This window comes from Coregonus lavaretus, assembly GCF_964263955.1.
Source record: "Coregonus lavaretus genome assembly, chromosome: 16".
Taxonomy (NCBI): Eukaryota; Metazoa; Chordata; class Actinopteri; order Salmoniformes; family Salmonidae; genus Coregonus; species Coregonus lavaretus.
The window spans coordinates 12,205,786-12,227,031 of NC_140003.1; the positions used below are offsets into that span (position 1 = coordinate 12,205,786).

At 46.7% G+C, this 21,246-nt stretch overlaps 1 protein-coding gene across 1 annotated transcript in view; it reads left to right on the forward strand.

The window, feature by feature from the left end:
• Window positions 1-702: 702 nt before the first annotated feature.
• Window positions 703-21,246, forward strand: part of LOC311143559 (formin-like protein 2) — a gene marked incomplete at both ends in the record, with an annotated part of 73,593 nt that continues 53,049 nt past the window's right edge. The window contains one exon of the mRNA XM_084179412.1: window positions 703-816. Within this exon, the coding sequence (XP_084035538.1) occupies window positions 703-816 (114 nt within the window). The remainder of the gene's footprint in view (window positions 817-21,246) is intronic.

Here is a 21,246-nt window from a genome sequence, read left to right on the forward strand (position 1 = left end):
AATACTGGACTTGGATTAAGGTTGTAATTAGTGTTTTAGATTAAGTAAATTGGTTGTTATAAGGTTATTATAAACAGGTTATACACAGGTTATACACCATGAACGAGACTGCATCTACCACCATGCAACTCTACCTAACATCGTCTCCTTAACTATGCTTTTGGCAACCCCAAGTAGATGGCTTGTCTCTGAAAGGGCTCATTGTGTAGAGATGTGATTGTGTGTGTGTGCGGTGCGGTGTGTCAGTGACGTATGAGTAGACTAGACTCTTTACTGTATTCGTTGGTCAGCACTGCAGAGATTAGTTTGCTACACAGACGGGTATACACAGACGGGGATTGCTAAACCTGAATCATGCACATCGTCATTACAACTAACTGGGAGTGGAGCAGAAATTGTGCAAGATATGGATAGATTTATTTGGTAAAGATTGCGTGGTTGTTGCTTCGAGTCAAGTTTCCAGCAAGTCCCCACTTCCATTATAATGCTTCACGAGGACTCGACTCTTTGGAACCATAGTTATGTGCTGATTTCCTCACGTGTGTTTTCTGTTAAAGTGGTGAGGCTGGGATAAAACAGGAAAATTTGCAAACAAGAGGCATTAGCGCGGGGACATTTGTTTAGTTTTTTTGACTTGCTGTGATTTCTGAAGTCGAGGAGGAAGGTGTGGATAGTTGTGATCCATCAAAACCAGGCTGAAACATGGGGAACGCAGGAAGTATGGACCAACAAACTGATTTCAGGGGACATAACATGCCTCTGAAACTACCTATGCCGGAGCCAGGTGAATTGGAGGAGAGATTCGCAATCGTTTTGGTATGTTCACAAATTCAAAATACTTTCTTATCGAACATGGATAAGTTTCCCATTTGTCGAGCGCCATGCCTCATTTGCGCTGGCACTGCAGCTGTGTTGGGCTGACCGCAACCTAGCTACTCAACTCAGTCATCCTCTCAACTCAAATCAAGCCCGTTCATCTTTTGTGTTTAGCTACAGTAGCTAGCTAAGTATGAAAATCATGATGAGATAGAAGTTGCAACAATTGATCTAATATATATTTTTTTCTTTTTCTTTAGTTTCTTGACATGTTTTTTCATTGATCTGCATCAAATAATCAATGAATTGTTGGGAAAGGGTAGAAAACCACATTAACAAAATCTCTCATGCAAATTAATCAGAAAATCACACAATCTAAGAGTCTAGCTAGTAGTCTATCAAGTCAATTATTACCTTTATTTTAGTGGGTGGGGTGAAGTTATACATGAAGGAAACTAAACTCTATTCAGCAAGTTTTCTCCCTTGTTGATCTGATATGCAAACGGCAGCAATTTAAGTAGGACAGCTGTTTGTTTGCCCCATCGGCTCTATCCGTGGACCAAAGAGTAGTCTTGCAAATTCGAAAATGCCTTTCTGAGTGGGACATTCAGTGTTCAGTGAAAATGGTTGTTCATCAGCCCGTATAGGCCAATGCTAGGTTTACTTGTACCTACACTGCTTCTGTAAATGTGATGTGTAGCCAACTGTGTTTACTCAATAACCACCTGAACAGCTAGCTGTCTGACAAAATTAGTAACCTAGCTAGTTGATTTAGGCAAATTGTGCTCCATCCATCTTCTGTATCTTCCATTTTCTGTACTTTAAGCTAAAACATACATTGCTTACTATACTACACGTTTGCAATGTTTCAGCATCCTAAAACATGGCCTTAAAAAAAACATCTATCTTATGTTTTGCATTACATACTAAAGCACAACATAGCCTGTTCAGAGATTCTGTGTTCAAATGCGATGACTAACGAAACATTTATGAATTTATGTAGTTGTGCTGCTGCTACTGTAGGGGCACTTTACAATACAGCCCTCCAGACAAGGCACATGGGGAGGGGGGGGGGGTGTGGGGGGGGGGGGGGGGGTGGGGGGGGGTAGATCAGTGGTGGGCTCAGGGCTGTAAGGCCTGGTTTTGTGAGGTGTGTAGATGTGGGTCAGACATTATCGTAGTCAGACCTAATACTCCACTAAAAGGAGGCTAGGCGGCTCTGTTGTGGGACCTGGCCGCCTGCAACACAATTAGCCTAACACAGACCGACTAAGAAGGTTTTGCAGTGCCATGTGACTTCAGAGTACCTGTCAAAAGGAACGGTTAAACATTATTAATTTAAGAGGGAAAAACTGTAACTAAACCTGTTTTTATTCTGTGTTTCCCCATTTTTTCTGTCATGAGCTATGGTCTGATACTCTGTTTGCTGACTGTGCTGGCCCAAGCCATTTTGACTGTTATTAGGCTACCTAATGGAGCAATTTGTTTTTACGTGGGAGTCACTAATACATGTCACAGTGTTCTCGTTGGGGCGTAATTGCTGCGTGTGTCGGAGGAGAGGGAGGCAGGGAGCAGACCTCTGGCCAGAGGGGTGCTTACAAAAAAAGATTGCAGTTTTGAAACTGCAGTAAAAGTGCAGTAACTGAAGTCGACTGTGGTATTTTGGACGCAGTAATTGCAGCCTACTGCAGTTATACTGCATTCTAACTACAGTTATACTATAGTGTACTGCAGTTATACTGCACTCTGACGTCAATCTTTTTCGTAAGTGAGTGCGTCCCAAATGGTACCCTATTCCCTATATAATGCACTACTTTTGACCAGAGCTCTATGGGCCCTGGTCAAAAGTAGTGCACTATGGGATAGAGTGCCATTTGAGACACAGCCAGGGTTGACGTCACACTGTCTAGGCCTACCAGGGGATTGAAGCCTTCTTCCTAATCCCGTCTGCTTTTAGGATAACCTGGCTGCTTTTCATGATATGTGAACAACACCAAGGAATGCCTAGCTTGAACGCCTGCCTGCCTGGCCTGCTTTTCGACTAACAAGCCTAAAAAAGTAGGCTAGAGGAACCCAATTTGTAAGTCGCTCTGGATAAGAGCGTCTGGTAAATGACTTAAATGTAAAAAGTGTAAATGTTATTTACTGCTATTTAAACCCCGCTGATTGTCAGTAATACCCGCTGGCCGGCAGCGCCATTAATTGCCTGAGTGAGCGTGTGACTCAGATGAGTGTTTCACTTCAGCCTGCAAGGCTAATGATGGCAAAACTGTATTGGGCCCCTCAATCATTGATCCAATACCACCATGCATCACTCACTGATTGATAAGCATGGGTTAAACTGCAACAAGCAAAGAAGCAGTCAGCAGGATGATGATGGTTTCCCGGATTGGATGCTATCACTGCCCATTTCTTTCTTCGCCAACTTCCTTCCAATCAGTGTAGGTAGGGCTTATGTAAAACAGGCTACTTCTTTGATAAAACAGATGGCCTGTATGTAATTAAATTTCTTCAGAAAATATCCCTTTAAAAACAGCAATGCTATATTGCGGTGGAGTATATATGTACATTTACTTTTGAGTAATTTAACAGACACTCTTAACTAGGGTTAAGTGGCTTGCTCAAGGGCACATCGACAGATTTTTCACCTAGTCGGCTTGGGAATTCAAACCAGCGACCTTTCGGTTACTGGCCCAATGCTCTTAACCGTTAGGCTACCTGCCATCCTATACAAGGTATTTTAAATAGCCAAGGTAACAGAATGATGCTAGACTCAGATCTTACACTTTAAAATATATTTCAAACAAAAAGCAATGATTGCAAAGTTAAACAAACCATACAACTCTATGCGCAAGGCCAACTTTTAACATTTACAAAAACACATTTACTTGAAGAACAGTGCAGATGCAAAGTTTTGTAACAGAATTACGGTTTATGCTGTTTGTGTCGTCAATCTGAGTCTCAGCATCATTCTGTTACCTTGGAATTTCCCCTTAAGCTTAGTTCAGATACATAAGAAGAGACACGACACAACGGTCTTAAGGATTTTAGAACAAAGTTTGTATGATCTGAACGGTCTAGTTTTAGAACGTCTCATGTCGTCGGCTGGAGTTTCCAAGATTCAACATGTCAAATCTTTAGTCTCTAGCGAGACAGATTTATTTAGCCAATCAGAGAACAGTGGGCTAGTGTTCTGTGTTCAGCCAAGTAGGTAGCTAGCCAAACAGAGAGCTAGCTAGCTATTTTGCTGCACATAGTTAGCCTAGCTTCCTGACATTTATCTGACAAGTCACAAAGTGTACCCTGTTTCTGGTGCATGTATTTCATGACACTCAAGTTTGCTAATGCACCTTGCTACAACAAGTGGCAACTTTGTTTCAAAGTTTCATCTCTTCATTGTAAAGAGGCACCGCTACCATGGAAACGGTCTCAACAGCACGTCTCCTCTTCTTGATCTGAATGTCCCGTCTTTAGTCAGCCTGTTGTACAACACAACATTCTAAAACTAGCTAGTTTTATCTTGTCTCATTTCATGTTGGCTGTTGTATCTAAACTGGGTTTTACAGTTAATTTTCCAAATGTCTTTTTTAGCTATGGAGGTGATTTAATAGAACATGTTTACATAAGAGCTCCCTCTTAATCTGAACATTAGCAATCTAGAGGGTAGCTGGTAGCTGCTATGGCCTGGCTAACTCCTACATTAAGAAACCAGGTGGATTAAACAAGGCTGGGAGGGATTTGACTACATGAAAGCATTGACCTCTCCATGCTCAGCTGACAACTGTGTTTTTTTAGGCTATGTGAGGCACTCATTACAGCTTTATTCTGTTTAGGGTCACAATTTACTGTGTACTAACACTGTATTTACCCTAGTAACATGTTGTTACATAGACTAATAAATAGCCCAATTTGAGTGGAGTTTTGTGGAATAATGGAAATACACTGTCGCCAGTTTATTAGGTACACCCATCTAGTACTGGGTCAGACCCCCCTTTGCCTCCAGAACAGCCTGAATTCTTCGGGGCATGGATTCTACAAGTTGTGGCATTCAAACGTTGCTCAATTGGTATAAAGGGACCTGACGTGTGCCAGGAAAACATTCCCCACACCATTACACCACCGCCACCAGCCTGTACCGTTGACACCAGGCAGGATGGGGCCATGGAGCCATGCTGTTTACGCCAAATCCTGACTCTGCCATCAGCATGACACAACAGGAACCGGGATTCGTTGGACCAGGTTATCTTTTTCCACTCCTCAATCGTCCAGTGTTGGTGATCGTGTGCCCACTGGAGCCGCTTCTTCTTGTTTTTAGCTGAGGAGTGGAACCCGGTGTGGTTGTCTGCTGCAATAGCCCATCCGTGACAAAGACCAACGAGTTGTGCATTCCGAGATGCTGTTCTGCACACCACTGTTGTACTGCACCATTATTTTCCTATTTGTGGCCTGCCTGTTAGCTTGCACGATTCTTGCCATTCTCCTTCGACCTCTCATCAACGAGCTGTTTTCGCCCACAGGACTGCCGCTGACTGGATGTTTTTTGTTTGTCACACCATTCTTGGTAAACCATAGACATTGTTGTGCGTGAAAAGCCCAGGAGGCTGGCCATTTCTGAGATACTAGAACCGGCGCGTCTGGCACCGACAATCATACCACACTCAAAGTCGCTTAGGTCACTCCTTTTGCTCTTTATAAATCAAATCAAATCAAATGTTATTTGTCACATGCGCCGAATACAACAGGTGTAGACCTTACAGTGAAATGCTTACTTACAAGCCCTTAACCAACAATGCAGTTGTAAGAAAGAATACAAAAAAAAATCACAAAACATACAATATAAAATAATACTAAATAAAAGTTAAATAATTAAAGAGCAGCAGTAAAAATAACAATAGCGAGGCTATATACATTTTAGTCATTTAGCAGACGCTCTTATCCAGAGCGACTTACAGTTAGTGAGTGCATACATTATTTTTTTTATATACTGGCCTCCCGTGGGAATCGAACCCACAACCCTGGCGTTGCAAGCCATGCTCTACCAACTGAGCTACATCCCTGCCGGCCATTCCCTCCCCTACCCTGGACGACGCTGGGCCAATTGTGCGCCGCCCCATGGGTCTCCCGGTCGCGGCCGGCTACGACAGAGCCTGGATTCGAACCAGGATCTCTAGTGGCACAGCTCTAGTGCCTTAGACCACTGCGCCACAGGGGGTACCAGTACCGAGTCAATGTGCGGGGGCACCGGTTAGTCGAGGTAATTGAGGTAATATGTACATGTAGGTAGAGTTATTAAAGTGACTATGTATAGATAATAAACAGAGAGTAGCAGCAGCGTAAAAGAGGGGTGGGGGGGCAATGCAAATAGTCTGGGTAGCCATTTCATTAGATGTTCAGGAGTCTTATGGCTTGGGGGTAGAAGCTGTTTAGAAGCCTCTTGGACCTAGACTTGGCGCTCTGGTACCGCTTGCCGGTAGCAGAGAGAACAGTCTATGACTAGGGTGGCTGGAGTCTTGGACAATTTTTAGGGCCTTCCTCTGAGACCGCCTGGTATAGAGGTCCTGGATGGCAGGAAGCTTGGCCCCAGTGATGTACTGGGCCGTACGCACTACCCTCTGTAGTGCCTTGCGGTCGGAGGCTGAGCAGTAGCAATACCATGCAGTGATGCATAACCAGTCAAAATGCTCTCGATGGTGCAGCTGTAGAACCTTTTGAGGATCTGAGGACCCATGCCAAATCTTTTCAGTCTCCTTAGGGGGAATACGTTTTGTCGTGCCCTCTTCACGACTGTCTTGGTGTGCTTGGACCATGTTACTTTGTTGGTGATGTGTACACCAAGGAACTTGAAGCTCTCAACCTGCTCCACTACAGCCCTGTCGATGAGAATGGGGGCGTGCTCGGTCCTCTTCTTTTTCCTGTAGTCCACAATCATCTCCGTTGTCTTGATCACAATGAGGGAGAGGTTGTTGTCCTGGCACCACACGGCCAGGTCTCTGACCTCCTCCCTATAGGCTGTCTCATCGTTGTCGGTGATCAGGCCTACCACTGTTGTGTCGTCGGCAAATTATGGCGTTGGAGTTGTGCCTGGCCATGCAGTCATGGGTGAACAGGGAGTACAGGAGGGGACTGAGCACGCACCCCTGAGGGGCCCCCGTGTTGAGGATCAGCGTGGCGGACGTGTTGTTACCTACCCTTACCACCTGGGGGCGGCCCTTCAGGAAGTCCAGGATCCAGTTGCAGAGGGAGGTGTTTAGTCCCAGGGTCCTTAACTTAGTGATGAGCTTTGAGGGCACTATGGTGTTGAACGCTGAGCTGTAGTAAATGAATAGCATTCTCACATAGGTGTTCCTTTTCTCCAGGTGTGAAAGGGCAGTGTGGAGCGCAATAGAGATTGCATCATCTGTGGATCTGTTGGGGCAGTATGCAAATTGGAGTGGGTCTAGGGTTTCTGGGATAATGTTGTTGATGTGAGCCATGACCAGCCTTTCAAAGCACTTCATGGCTACAGACGCAGTCATTTAGGCAGGTTACCTTAGTGTTCTTGGACACAGGGACAATGGTGGTCTGCTTGAAACATGTTGGTATTACAGACTCAGACAGGGAGAGGTTGAAAATGTCAGTGAAGACACTTGCCAGTTGGTCAGCGCATGCTCGGAGTACACGTCCTGGTAATCCGTCTGGCCCTGCGGCCTTGTGAATGTTGACCTGTTTAAAGGACTTACTCACGTCTGCTACGGAGAGCGTGATCACACAGTCGTCTGGAACAGCTGTTGCTCTCATGCATGTTTCAGTGTTACTTGCCTTGAAGCGAGCATAGAAGTAATTTATAATGTTCAATCAAACAGTAACTGAATGCCTCAAATGCCTGTCTGCCTGCTTTATGTAGCAAGCCACAGCCACGTGAATCACTGTCTGTAGGAGTTAACCATTTTCGTGAACGGTGTACCTAATAAACTGGCCACTGAGTGTATTTGTACTTAAACTGTAATCATAAGAATAGAGTCAACATTGAAAACAGATTTAGTGCACTACAGGTAGGCTAGTATTTTCCTGGAAAATTCAAGGCTTGCTGCTGGCTGATTCCACTAAGGCTAACTGTTTCCCCTTACAAAGCAAATTGCCTTCCATTGATACAGCTGCTGTAGCGGACTTGAAGCGATAGCTGAGATTTAAACTAGACATGATTGTAATGCAAGGCCTCTGTCAAGATAAGGCAAACTATTTCACATGCGACCTTGACCATGGAGAGAAACGAGTATAATGTAAACTTCCATTATAGGCTTAGGCTACGGTGCTGACTTGTAATCTTCCATGTAGATTTTATTAAATAGTAGGAATTTAATTTCCATTAACATCTTTTTGCTCGAAGGGCTGTTTTAAGCCTAATCCTTTCTCTCTAAGACATTTACTTTCTCGCTGTAAAAATGTATGTTTTAGTGTGAATAGGCCATATGGCCGATTAGTGATGGGAGAATAAATAAATACAGTATCGGGATATTATTTTTTATGATAGCCTATATCGCAATATTATTTTTGGACTGTATCGCAATATTATTTTTTCGCTAATCAGCTGTACCTGCTATAGCTTGTTCTCCATCTTCTTTTTAAATGGAGAGCCAATATGTTTTCAGCAAAGCATCCCCAAATACTGTATCACACTACCACCACCATGCTTGACCATTGGAATAAGGTTCTTAATGTAGAATGCAGTGTTTCGTTTTCGCCAGGCATAATGGGTCCCATGTCGTCCAAAAAGTTATACTTTTGACTCATCTGTCAATAGAACATTCTTCCAAGAGTCTTGATGATCATCCAGGTGCTTCCAGGTGCTTTTTGGACGAGACGCGTCCCATTATGTCTGGCGAAAACCAAACACTGCATTCCACAGTAAGAACCTCATACCAACGGTCAAGCATGGTGGTGGTAGTGTGATGGTTTTGGGATGCTTTGCTGCCTCAGGACCTGGACGACTTGCCTTAATAGAAGGAACCATGAATTCTGCTCTGTATCAGATAATTCTACAGGAGAATGTCAGGCCATCCATCTGTGAGCTGAAGCTGAAGCGTAGCTGGGTCATGCAGCAAGACAATGATCCAAAAAACACAATCAAGGCTACATCAAAATAAGTATTCAGACCCTTTACTCAGTACTTTGTTGAAGCACCTTTGGCAGCGATTACAGCCTCAAGTCTTCTTAGGTATGACGCTACAAGCTTGGCACACCTGTATTTGGGGAGTTTCTCCCATTTTTCTCTGCAGATCCTCTCAAGCTCGGTCAGGTTGGATGGGGAGCATCGCTGCACAGCTATTTTCAGGTCTCTCCAGAGATCGGTTCAAGTCCGGGCTCTGGCTGGGCCACTCAAGAACATTCAGAGACTTGTCCCAAAGCCACTCCTGCTTTGTCTTGGCTGTGTGCTTAGGGTCGTTGTCCTGTTGGAAGGTGAACCTTCGCCCCAGTCTGAGGTCCTGAGCGCTCTGGGCAGGTTTTCATCAAAGATCTCTCTGTACTTTGCTCCGTTCATTTTTCCCTCGATCCTGATTAGTCTCCCAGTCCCTGCTGCTGAAAAACATCCCCACAGCATGATGCTGCCACCACCATGCTTCACCGTAGGGATGGTATTGGCCAGGTGATGAGCGGTGTCTGGTTTCCTCCAGACGTGGCACTTGGCATTCAGGCCAAAGAGTTAAATCTTGGTTTCATCAGACCAAAGAGTATTGTTTCTCATGGTCTGAGAGTCCTTTAGGTGCCTTTTGGCAAACTCCAAGCGGGCTGTCATGTGCCTTTTACTGAGGAGTGGCTTCCGTCTGGCCATAAAGGCCTGATTGGTGGAGTGCTGCAGAGATGGTTTTCCGTCTGGAAGGTTCTCCCATCTCCACAGAGGAATTCTGGAGCTCTGTCAGAGTGACCATCGGGTGCTTGGTCACCTCCCTGACCAAGGCCCTTCTCCCCCGGGCAGCCAGCTCTAGGAAAAGTCTTGGTGGTTCCAAACTTCTTCCATTTAAGAATGATGGAGGCCACTGTGTTCTTGGGGACCTTCAATGCTGCAGAAATGTTTTGGTAACCTTCCCTAGATCTGTGCCTCGACACAATCCTGTCTCGGAGCTCTACGGACAACTCCTTCGGCCTCATGGCTTGGTTTTTGCTCTGACATGCACTGTCAACTGTGGGACCTTATATAGACAGGTGTGTGCCTTTCCAAATCATGTCCAATCAATTGAATTTACCACAGGTGGACTCCAATCAAGTTGTAGAAACATCTCAAGGGTGATTAATGGAAACAGGATGCACCTGAGCTCAATATCGAGTCTCATTGCAAAGGGTCTGAATACTGATGTAAATAAGGTATTTATAGTCGCAATAAACACTATTGCCATGTGTTTTCCTGTTTCCTAAACATAACAAGGTTGACATTTTCTCCTGAAGGGCAAGTGATGTACACGTGAATTTGTTTCTCAACTCTGATTTAACTGTGTGTAATTTCTCATCAAGCATGACACAAACAATTAGCAAATCAGTCAAGTGAATAAGGTTGGATCAACAAAAACAAAATGGCTTTTGTGTCTTGAGAAAGTTCCCTACTAGTCTATGGTTACTATCTAAACCAGGGATGGGCAACAACAAAAAAATCTAAACTCATCATGAGGGGCCGCATTGGCTGCGTACCCACATCCATACACACACGCAGTCAGAGCTGGCCCTAGCCTTTTGGGGGCCCTATGCTAAATGTTGTTGCCCCCCCCACACCTTGCGAGCAAAACATTTTAACGGCCCCCCTCTTGACAACTAAGAGAAAAGACTGAAGTTTTAGAGTTAATTTCCTGCTATTCTACACATTTTTCCATGGGGCGAAGAGAAGATTTAGCGATTTTCTAACTAATATCATGCAAATCTACTCATTTTGCCATGGGGCTGACAGAAAAATGTGCAGTTATACAGCTAATTTCCTGCAATTCTACACATTTTGCCATAGGGTGGAGACAAATGTTTGCAGTTTTTAATATGATATCTGATGATCAATGGGGGCCCTCCGGTCAGTAATTAGACCATGATAACTACCGTATTTTCCGCACTATAAGGCGCACTTAAAAGCCTTTAATTTTCTCAAAAAACGACAGTGCGCCTTATAGTCCGGAGCGCCTTATATATGGATCAATTGGTTAATTGGTTGATCCATACAGGTTGTACACGGCGCTCAAGGCGCTCTGTCAAAATGTTTCAGTATGAAAAAACAATAAAAACAATTTAATGATAATGAAATGTTTCAGTACGACTGGTAAACTACAAAGCCGCACCGCTTGCAGCATTATGGCTACCGTAGTCAGTAAACACCGGTACTGTGCTTACTCACAGTCCCACACCACTTGTGTGTGTATAAAGACCCCAAAATGGCACCTTTCAAGATACACGCTTACGACGCAGAGTTCAAGCTCAAGGCTGTCGGTCACGCAGTAGAATATGGGAATAGAGCAGCAGCGAGAGAATTCAACATTAATGAATCAATGGTACGGAAGTGGAGGAAGCAAGAAGATGACCTGCGCCAAGTAAAGAAGACTAAACAGAGTTTCCGAGGGAACAAAGCGAGATGGCCACAGTTAGAGGACAAACTCGAACAGTGGGTTGTTGAACAGAGAGCAGCAAGTAGAAGCGTCTCTACAGTCACTATTCGAATGAAGGCAACAGCGCTAGCACGGGACATGATCATCGATGAATTTCGAGGCGGTCCTTCTTGGTGCTTTCGTTTTATGAAAAGACGTAATCTCACGAAGGCAGGAATAATCTCTGAACTGCCAGGCAACAGCAGTGACACTGACTCGGATAATGACGAGAGGGAGCCGGGCAGGTTGGATGCCGTAGTCGCCCAACTGTTCAATTCGGACACTGAAGAAGAAGAATTCGAGGGATTCGTCGACGGGGAATGAACTGAAAAAGTGAGCTTTACGTGTTATACGTAACTGAACAATGTTGAGTTATGCACTAATGTTTGATTTAGTGGTATCAGACTGTTTCTTTTACTACGTGTTTACTGAATCAGGGAAAAGTTCCCCTACACGTTTGGGAGAAGAGTGAGCAAGGCTGGGAGATATTGTTAATATGCACATTAACGTTTGAACAACGTTACCATGGGAGTGAACGGAGTTGTCAGAACGCTTAATAAAGTTTGACTTTATCTGACTGTTTTGTTGACATTCCCTTTAGCACAGCTCCATCTAGTGGATGCATAACGCAACCCCAGTCAAACGTTTGACAGCAGTATCTTCTATTCTATGCGCCTTATAATCCGGTGCGCCCTATATATGAAAACAGTTCTAAAATAGGCCATTCATTGAAGGTGCGCCTTATAATCCGATAGCTGGCTAAATTGCGCCTTGTGTATTCTACTATTCTAACATGCTGACCACACCGCTCGCGCGCTTGCGTCCGATTGATTTTGTCCACCCACACCAGACGCGATCAGGACACTCAGGTTGAAATATCAAAACGAAGTCTGAACCAACTATATTAATTTGGGGACAGGTCAAAAAGCATTAAACATTTATGGCAATTTAGCTAGCCCTGGGATATAAACATTGGGTTGTTATTTTACCTGAAATCCACAAGGTCCTCTACGCTGACAATTAATCCACAGATTTAAGGGTAAACCGAGTTTGTTTCTAGTAATCTCTCCTCCTTCAGACTTCTTCTTCTTCTTTGGACTTTATATGGCGGTTGGCAACCAACTTTAAGGTGCATTACCACCACCAACTGGACTGGAGTATGGACCTCAGTTCATCTTTCAATCACCCACGTGGGTATATGCTCCTGAAAAGCAATGAGGAGATGGGAGAGGCGGGACTTGCAGCGCGTCAAGCGTCACAAGTAGAATCAAGTTCTATTTAGTGCCTGGCTACGCAGACACTCGTTGACGCACGCGAGCTGTGTGGGTGCAATGAATGAATAACATGTATGTGTAAATGTATTTTGCAACATGCACGCGATGCAGGCGATGTGGTCAGCATGTAACTCTCAACAGTAAGTTGAGACCCCGACTGATTTCCTAAAAACATTTAAAAAATGTAATTGATCCGCGGGCCTAAAAAACGCTGGCAGTTGCCCATCCCTGAACTAAACCATTGGAAAATCATCAACCTACCCTAGCGTATGTGAGTCACATGTAATGTGTATGCTTCACATGAGAACACAGGAAGGTGACTCGATACTGTATAAATGTAGCCTAGTAGGCCTATGTTGCTTTTCCTCTGCTTCAAGTAACCACTGGCCTCTCATGGAAATATTGTGTTCACCATGTTAAAACAGTGATGGATCTTAATTTAGGCTTTGCTGTATACCCTGCCAGGGAAGTTTGAGGCAGTTTTTGGGACTTGCTTAAATGCCATATGGGGCTGAGGGCTTAGCTTTTGTTATAGCTGGAGTTCTCAATAGTCTGCCCAGATTACATATAAGCCGCTTTGCTTAAAGGCAGCCAAAGGACCATGATCTGCGAATTACTCCATTTTAGTAAACGTGGGCCACAGTTTAAAAAGTGTCAGCTTGCTTTGGTTAGGCTATATTTTCAATTCAAGCATCCTTGGTCAGCCAGCTAGGCGTATTCTCAATTAGCCTTTTTAAAGTAGCCTACCTTTCTCTTTGGCCACTCAGTATATCTTTTGAGAAAATAAATGCAAACAGAGGTAAAGGAGACATAAATAAATAGCCAGCATTCTTTGCATTTTTCATGCTGACTCTTCATTAAAAGAGCAGAACAATGGCTATTCTCTATGCAGCAGAGGGCTAACAGTAGCTGGGGAACAAAGCTGCTCTTTATTCTGTAGGAGGATGGAGCCTGGCACTAACCCCAGACCGGCAGGCAGCTAGGCTAGTGGCCGTCCCTCCCGGGTCCAGGGGCCAGCTCCGTCCACAGCATTGAGGCTGGGGCTGCTTCCGTCCCATCACTGGGGGTGCTGGGTCGTTCAGGGGATTGATTGAGAGGCAACAGGCAACGTCATGTCGGAAGTCCAGGATGCTGCCGAACTATGGTCCCTAATTAGCCGTGGCAGCGAGGAACACTAAACTGTTACTGGTGAGAAGTAGCAGGCCTAGTGATCCAGCCAGCAGCACATTGGCCATTCAAACCCGTCACAAGTCTTAGGCTGCTGTGGTGTGTGATGTGCTTTTTAAAGCTTACACTGCAGGCAGGCAGCAGAGCTTGAAGGCCTCTGCCTTGCTCCCTCCGCTGGCACAGAATCATCTGGTCGTGTGGGAACCAGCCTTTTGGCTGTGGGCAAGAAGCGTTGGGTCGAAACCGTAGGGGGCTTCAATAATTGTTGTTGTGCTCAATTCAGTTTTGACATTTGCGCCTTGGAGGTGGTTTTGGATAATGTCTAATTTTACACCATGCTTTTGCGTGGGCTGTAGAGATGTTAGAGGGTCAGACTTGGACCAAGTTAGCGAAACTTGTAGCCTAGGCTGTAGCCTAGTAATGGAAATTAGTTTAAATGGATGTAAATTCAATCACTCACACCTAACTTCTAGAGCTAACCAGTGCTGCTGAGTTGTTTTTGTAAAACTTTTGTTGAGGTCTGTAATGATTGAGTCTAGAACAGAAGGCTAGGCTATACGCTAGAAGGATTACAGAGATATTTTAACAGGATTTAGGCTTGGCAACCTTCAGTTTATAACCTAGCCCTAGTCTAACCCTGTTAAAAATGGAACAGATCTGCACAGTGTCAGGATGTCATTGAACATTCATCATTACACATTACTTAGAACATTGAACATTCATCATTACACATTACTTAGAACATTGAACATTCATCATTACACATTACTTAGAACATTGAACATTCATCATTACACAAACATAGCCTATTACTCCATGCAGTCTTTTGTATTGGTTCTGTCTTAGCTGTTGGTCTACCCTAGCGTAATGAGCAGGTGTAGGGTGAGGCAAGTTAGACATAGTCCAGCTTGGCTCCTTTATGTTGAGCACAGCCAGTTACAGCCAGTCCTCAGTGTGGCACAGTCCAGCAACCCTACTGGCACAACAACAGGCCCACAAGAATAGGAGAGGAGACTCACTGTTGTTACTCTGCCTTTGAAGTGAACTGCATCATGGAATGGTTCTGTACGCAGTCCAAGGTGACAGCTGTTTGAAACGGCACCAAATAAGACACTGTTTAGACTATCTTATGTAAAAGTGTGGGTGTTTTCTGTTTTGTCATTTTTTATTGTTTTATGTTCAAGCTGAACTTTATCTGAGTGTGATTAAAGCAAACCTTTTTTCCAAGTTCTCTTAAAACAGGAAAAAACATTTTACACTGAGGTCATTCAGATAAATTAGAATCTGTGTCCTGGCACCAGAGGCTATGTTATCTAGCATTGCCATTTTGATTCCAAGGACTTATGTGCTATCAGAGGTGTTTACTTCTGACATTACACAAAATGGTGACTGGCTCCTTCAAATAATCCCCGACCATTTAAGCAAATATTTTCTTCATTTTCCATACCTCTGCTTCGAGCAAAATGTTGTTACAGTAAAAAAAAAGTATATGGCCTTTTTACCCTACAGCCAGACTGTATCTAGATTACTCCTTTGCTAATGTAGGCCTAGTCTATTCCATTGTGAGTGCAAGGCCATTCCCACTGGGCACACCACGTCATTTCAATGTGTTAATATTTGGTTGAGACGTTGATCAATGAGATTTCAACCTTTATTCACCCACTCAAAAAGACAGCCAGAAGTTTGTTGAATTCCCAATGTGTTATCAGTATGCTTTCAACCATCTAAAAGCACAACCAAATTCCAATGGAAAAACAATGTCACATTTTTGGTTTAGCTGTCATCTAAATGTGTTATATGTGCTTTCAACCATTTAAAAGCACAACAAAGTTCAAATGTGAATACTTTGTGAGATATTTTGTATTTATACAACAATTGAATGTGTTATCACTGTGCTTCATCTAATAGCACAACCAAATGACCTGGATTGCAGTTGAGATTACATTCAAAGTACACTCATAGAAAAAAACTGTGCTATCTAGAACAAAAAGCTTTCTTCGGCTGTCCCCCTTTTGGTTCCAGGTAGAACCCTTTTTGGTTTCATATAGAACTCTTTACACAGAGGGTTCTACATGGAACCCAAAATAGTTATTCTATGGGGACAGCCGCAGAACCCTTTTGGAACCTTTTTTTCTAAGAGTGTACATAGTGCAAGTGATCAATGCTGTTCGAGATTCTGTGCAGATTATTACACAGCAATTGTGAAGATCTCCACAGACCTGCGACCTTTGCATGCTATCTTGAACATGCACACTTCTATGGTTACATAAGAAGACATTTATAGTTACAGTATGCTAACCTCAAAATGTGACAATGGATGTGTTACTCATTTTAAGGTTGAATAAATACTGTTACATTAGTTTGTAAGATAGCCTTAACTTTAGGCTATTTACTGTATTACAAAAAGATGATTGAATTGTGTTTGGTTGACAATGCAGGATAGTTTCACCTGAGCCACTGGCTTAATCCCATTCTTTCACTTTTTGGTTTAGTTGGAGACGTGAATGTCACGGTTCAGACAGACGACCAGAGGACCACAATTGCGTCACACCAGAAAGTTTATTAAACTTAAGGGAAAAGGGAAGTAGGGAGTGAATGAAGGCTCCAGGGGTAACAGGGATCCCGTCCAATGCGCCGGGTCTGTGCCCCCCCCAGTGGCAGCGATGCGTCCTATGAAGCCGGTGGTGGGTGGTCCAGAAGTCCTGGGGGGGGGAGACACAGACACAACAGGGCGGAATGAAACCAAGCAGCAGTACAGTTCAAGGGAAATCCAAAATACGTAGTAGCAAGGCAGAAGGCTGGTCAGAGTTACCGGGATTGAAGAGTAGTCAGGAGTCGTAATGGCAGAAGCAGGTCTGGATCTCCTGAGGCAGAAGAGTATCCAAAAAACAGGCAGGTCCGGGGTCACAAAACCAGGGTGAGCCAGAAGCGCGAGCAAACAGGTTCCGGGTGTGAGCTTTGCAGACGATCTGACACCGGAGAGCTGAAAGACAGGGCCTTAAATACTGGGAGAGGTAGTGGGTAATGCAGCGCAGCTGGCAGAGTAATTAGAGCAGAGCAGAGCAGGGACAGGTGGAGCTAGTTAGGCTGAGTAGAGAGAGTGGTGAGCAGAGTGGAAGAAAATTAAGGTGGTAACCCGGTGGAGTGAGAGGCCCATGACAGAACCCCCCCCCCAAGGGACGGCCCCAGAAGTCCCAAGAGCAACACCACGCCGGGCGGGAGGAGGGGAGCCGGAGGAGGGCTAGAACTCCTCCGAACGGTCCGAGTGAACGTCCTCATCCTCGGAGGAAGCCGGAGGGCCGTGGTCGGGAGATGGGACAGGTCCCGAGACAGGATCAGGCACAGGACAGGAAGCCGAGCGGGCCGGACGGTTAGGGACCCCTCTGGGGCGGCCCCTACGGATTGCAGGTTGATCAGGATGCCGTTGGTGGAAAGCGGTGATGAGAGTCCTATCCACAATCCGACTAGCTGGCACCCAGGTCCTTTCCTCAGGTCCATAGCCCTCCCAGTCAATGAGGTACTGGAGACCCCTACCCCTCCGTCTGGACCGAAGCAGGCGGCGGACGGTGTAAACCAGACCACCATCGACGAGCCGTGGAGGAGGAGGACCAGGCGCAGCAGGGACCAGCGGACTCTCATGGATGGGCTTAATCTTAGACACATGGAAAGTGGGGTGCACCCTCAGGGAATTAGGCAGTTGGAGCCGGACAGCAGTTGGGCTAATCACTCTTATGATAGGGAATGGGCCAATGAACCGAGGTGCCAGCTTCTGCGACTCCACCCTGAGTGGCAGGTTCTTCGATGACAACCACACCCTCTGACCAACATGGTAGGTGGGAGCAGGAATTCTCCGACGGTTGGCCCCGGTAGTGTAGCTGGCAACGGATCTGAGGAGGGTGGCTCGGGCTTGTGACCAGGTGCGGCGACATCGACGGGCAAAAGCAAGTGCAGATGGGCAAGTAACCTCCTCTTCCTGGCTGGCAAATAGAGGAGGCTGGTATCCATAAACACATTGGAAAGGGGACATACCGATGGCAGAGCAGGTCAGAGAATTGTGTGCGTACTCCACCCATGTCAATTGCTGCGACCAGGAGTGGGGGTTGCGTGAAGTCATGCATCGCAGTGCCTTCTCGAGCTCCTGATTAGCCCGCTCTGACTGCCCATTGGATTGGGGATGGAATCCGGAAGTCAGACTGACTGTGGCTCCCAGCAGGTGACAGAACTCCTTCCAAAAAGCGGAGGAGAATTGTGGACCACGGTCAGAAACAACATCCTTTGGCAGTCCGTGGATCCGGAAGACGTGTTCCAGGACCACCTGGGCGGTCTCCTTGGCGGTTGGGAGCTTGGGGAGGGGAATGAAGTGTGCCATCTTGCTGAAACGGTCAACGATGGTGAGAATGACGGTCATGCCACTTGAAGGGGGCAGCCCCGTGACAAAGTCAAGGGCGATGTGAGACCAGGGACGTCTGGGCACAGGCAGGGGCTGCAGCAATCCGGCTGGGGGCTGGCAGGACGACTTGTGTTGGTTGCAGATGGGGCAGGCTTGGACGAATTCCCGTACATCCTTCCTCAGAGAGGGCCACCAGAACCTCTGGGCGAGCAGGTTGTAAGTGCGGGTGGAGCCAGGGTGACAAGCTAGGCGGGAGTCATGTCCCCACTGAACGACCAGGGACCTCAGGTCTTCGGGGACAAAAAGGCGGTCAGCTGGGCAAGTGCTGGGACCTGGCTGGTTACGGAGAGCCTCCAGCACCTGTTCCTCAACAGCCCAGGTCAGAGCTGCAACGATGCAGGGACTTGGCAGAATCGACACAGGGTCCTTGGAGGGGGTGTCATCCTTCTGGAATTGACGGGAGAGGGCGTCTGGCTTGGTGTTGCGTGATCCAGGCCGGTATGACAGAGTGAAACTAAACCTGGTGAAGAACAGGGCCCAGCGGGACTGCCTGGAGTTCAACCGTTTGGCCGTGCGGATGTACTCCAAGTTCTTATGATCGGTCCAAACGAGAAATGGAATGGTGGACCCCTCCAGCCAGTGACGCCACTCCTCCAAGGCAAGCTTCACAGCCAGCAGCTCACGGTTCCCTATGTCGTAATTGCACTCAGAGGGGGACAACCGACGTGAGAAAAAGGCACAGGGATGGAGCTTCCTATCCTCCGCAGCCCACTGAGAAATCACAGCACCAACTCCCACATCCGAGGCGTCCACCTCCACAATGAATTGCCGGTCCACATCAGGCATCTGGAGGATGGGAGCGGAGGTGAACCTCACCTTGAGGGTACTGAAGGCCTTGTCGGCTGCTGGGGTCCAGGTGAAGGGTTGCTTGGTGCTGGTTAGAGCAGTGAGAGGGGCAGCAACGGTACTGTAGTTCCGGATAAACTTCCTATAGAAGTTAGCAAACCCCAGAAACTGTTGCAGCTTCTTTCTGTTCTCCGGAACTGGCCATGAAGTGACTGCTGATACTTTGGCAGGATCCATTTGGATACTTCCCTCTGCCACTATGTACCCCAGGAAGGCCACTGTCTTGACGTGAAACTCACATTTCTCTGCCTTGGCGTAGAGGGAATTCTCCAGAAGACGATGAAGGACTTGCTGGACATGGCGGGTGTGTTCAGACAGGTTTCTGGAGTAGATTAAGATGTCATCCAGGTAAACGAAGACAAACTTGTTTAACATGTCCCGCAGTACATCATTCACTAGAGCCTGGAACACAGCAGGAGCATTGGTGAGGCCAAAAGGCATAACCAGATACTCGTAGTGGCCTGTTGGTGTATTGAATGCGGTTTTCCATTCATCTCCCTCCCGGATCCGCACTAGGTGGTAAGCGTTTCTGAGATCCAACTTGGTAAAAATAGTGGCTCCCTGGAGCAACTCAAAAGCAGAGGTGAGCAGAGGCAGGGGGTAACGGTTCTTCACTGTGATGTCGTTGAGTCCCCTGTAGTCGATGCAGGGGCGAAGAGATCCGTCCTTCTTCCCCACAAAGAAGAAGCCAGCACCAGCAGGAGATGAAGATGAACGGATTAATCCTGCGGACAGAGAGCCATTGATGTAGTCCTCCATGGACTTTCTTTCAGGAGCAGACAACGAATAAAGACGACCCTTTGGAGGAGCTGTTCCAGGGAGGAGGTCGATGGCACAGTCGTACGGTCGGTGAGGGGGCAGAGATGTGGCTCTTGCTTTGTTAAACACCTCTCTGAGACCATGGTAGCATTCTGGGACATTGGAGAGGTCAGGAGCGGAGTTAGTAGGTACTGGCCGAGGGGGTAGTGCGGCAGCAAGCAGGCAGGTTCGGTGGCAGTCCTCTCCCCACTCCCTGATCACCCCGGTCACCCAGTCGAGCTGAGGGTTGTGCCGGCGGAGCCATGGGTAACCCAGGATGAGGGGTTGGCCTGGAGAGGGGAGCAGGTGAAACTGGATAGTTTCTTGATGGTTTCCGGACAGACCCATCGAGACCGGGGCCGTGACATGAGTGACCGATCCGAGTAAGTGTCCGTCCAGTGCCCGGGCAGGAATAGGAGGTGTCAAACGGAGGTTCTCCAGTCCCAGTTGGCGTGCCAGCTTGATGTCCATTATGTTGGCTTCGGCGCCAGAATCCACCAGAGCAGCCAGGGTGTGAGTTGAGTCAGAGAGGCGGAGGTGAACTTGCAGCAGGGGTTTGCGGTCGGAGGACTGGATGGTCATTGAACTCAACCGGACTCCCCCTATGCCCGGTGAGCTTCGGCCCTTTAAAGGGCAGGTTACCACACGATGTCCATCACCTCCACAATAGAGGCAGAGGTTTGAGGTGAAGCGGCGCTGGCGCTCTGCAGGAGTGAGGGAGGCTCGCCCAATCTCCATAGGCTCAGACTGATCAAGCTGACCTGGGTGAGTGGCAGTAGATGACAGGAGCCCAGTCGGATCTCTCCGAATGCCGGTAGTAGGTGGACCTTGGCGCCCCCTCTCACGACGACGGGTCTGTATCCTTCTGTCGATCCTGACAGTCAGTGCGATGGCTTCATCAAGAGTGGAAGGCAGTTCATGGGAGACCAACTCGTCCTTGATATAGTCAGCCAAACTATGGAAGAACGCGTCCACCAACGATGGTGTGTTCCAAGAACTTCGTCTAGCCAGGGTTCGGAAGTCGATGGAATGGTCTGCGACTGTACGTCTGCCTTGTCGAATACTGAACAGTTCACGAGACGCCTCTGCGGTGGGTGAATCCAGGTCAAACACCTTCAGCATCTCCTCAGCAAACAGGTCGAAGGTTGCACATGCGGGGGTTTGACGTTCGAACTCTGCTGTTCCCCAGAGTCGAGCTCGGCCCGTCAGGTGAGTGATGGCATACCCAACTTTAGCCCCCTCCGTGGCGAAGGTCCTTGGCTGCAAGGAGAACTGAAGTCGGCAGCTAGTCAGGAATGGCCGG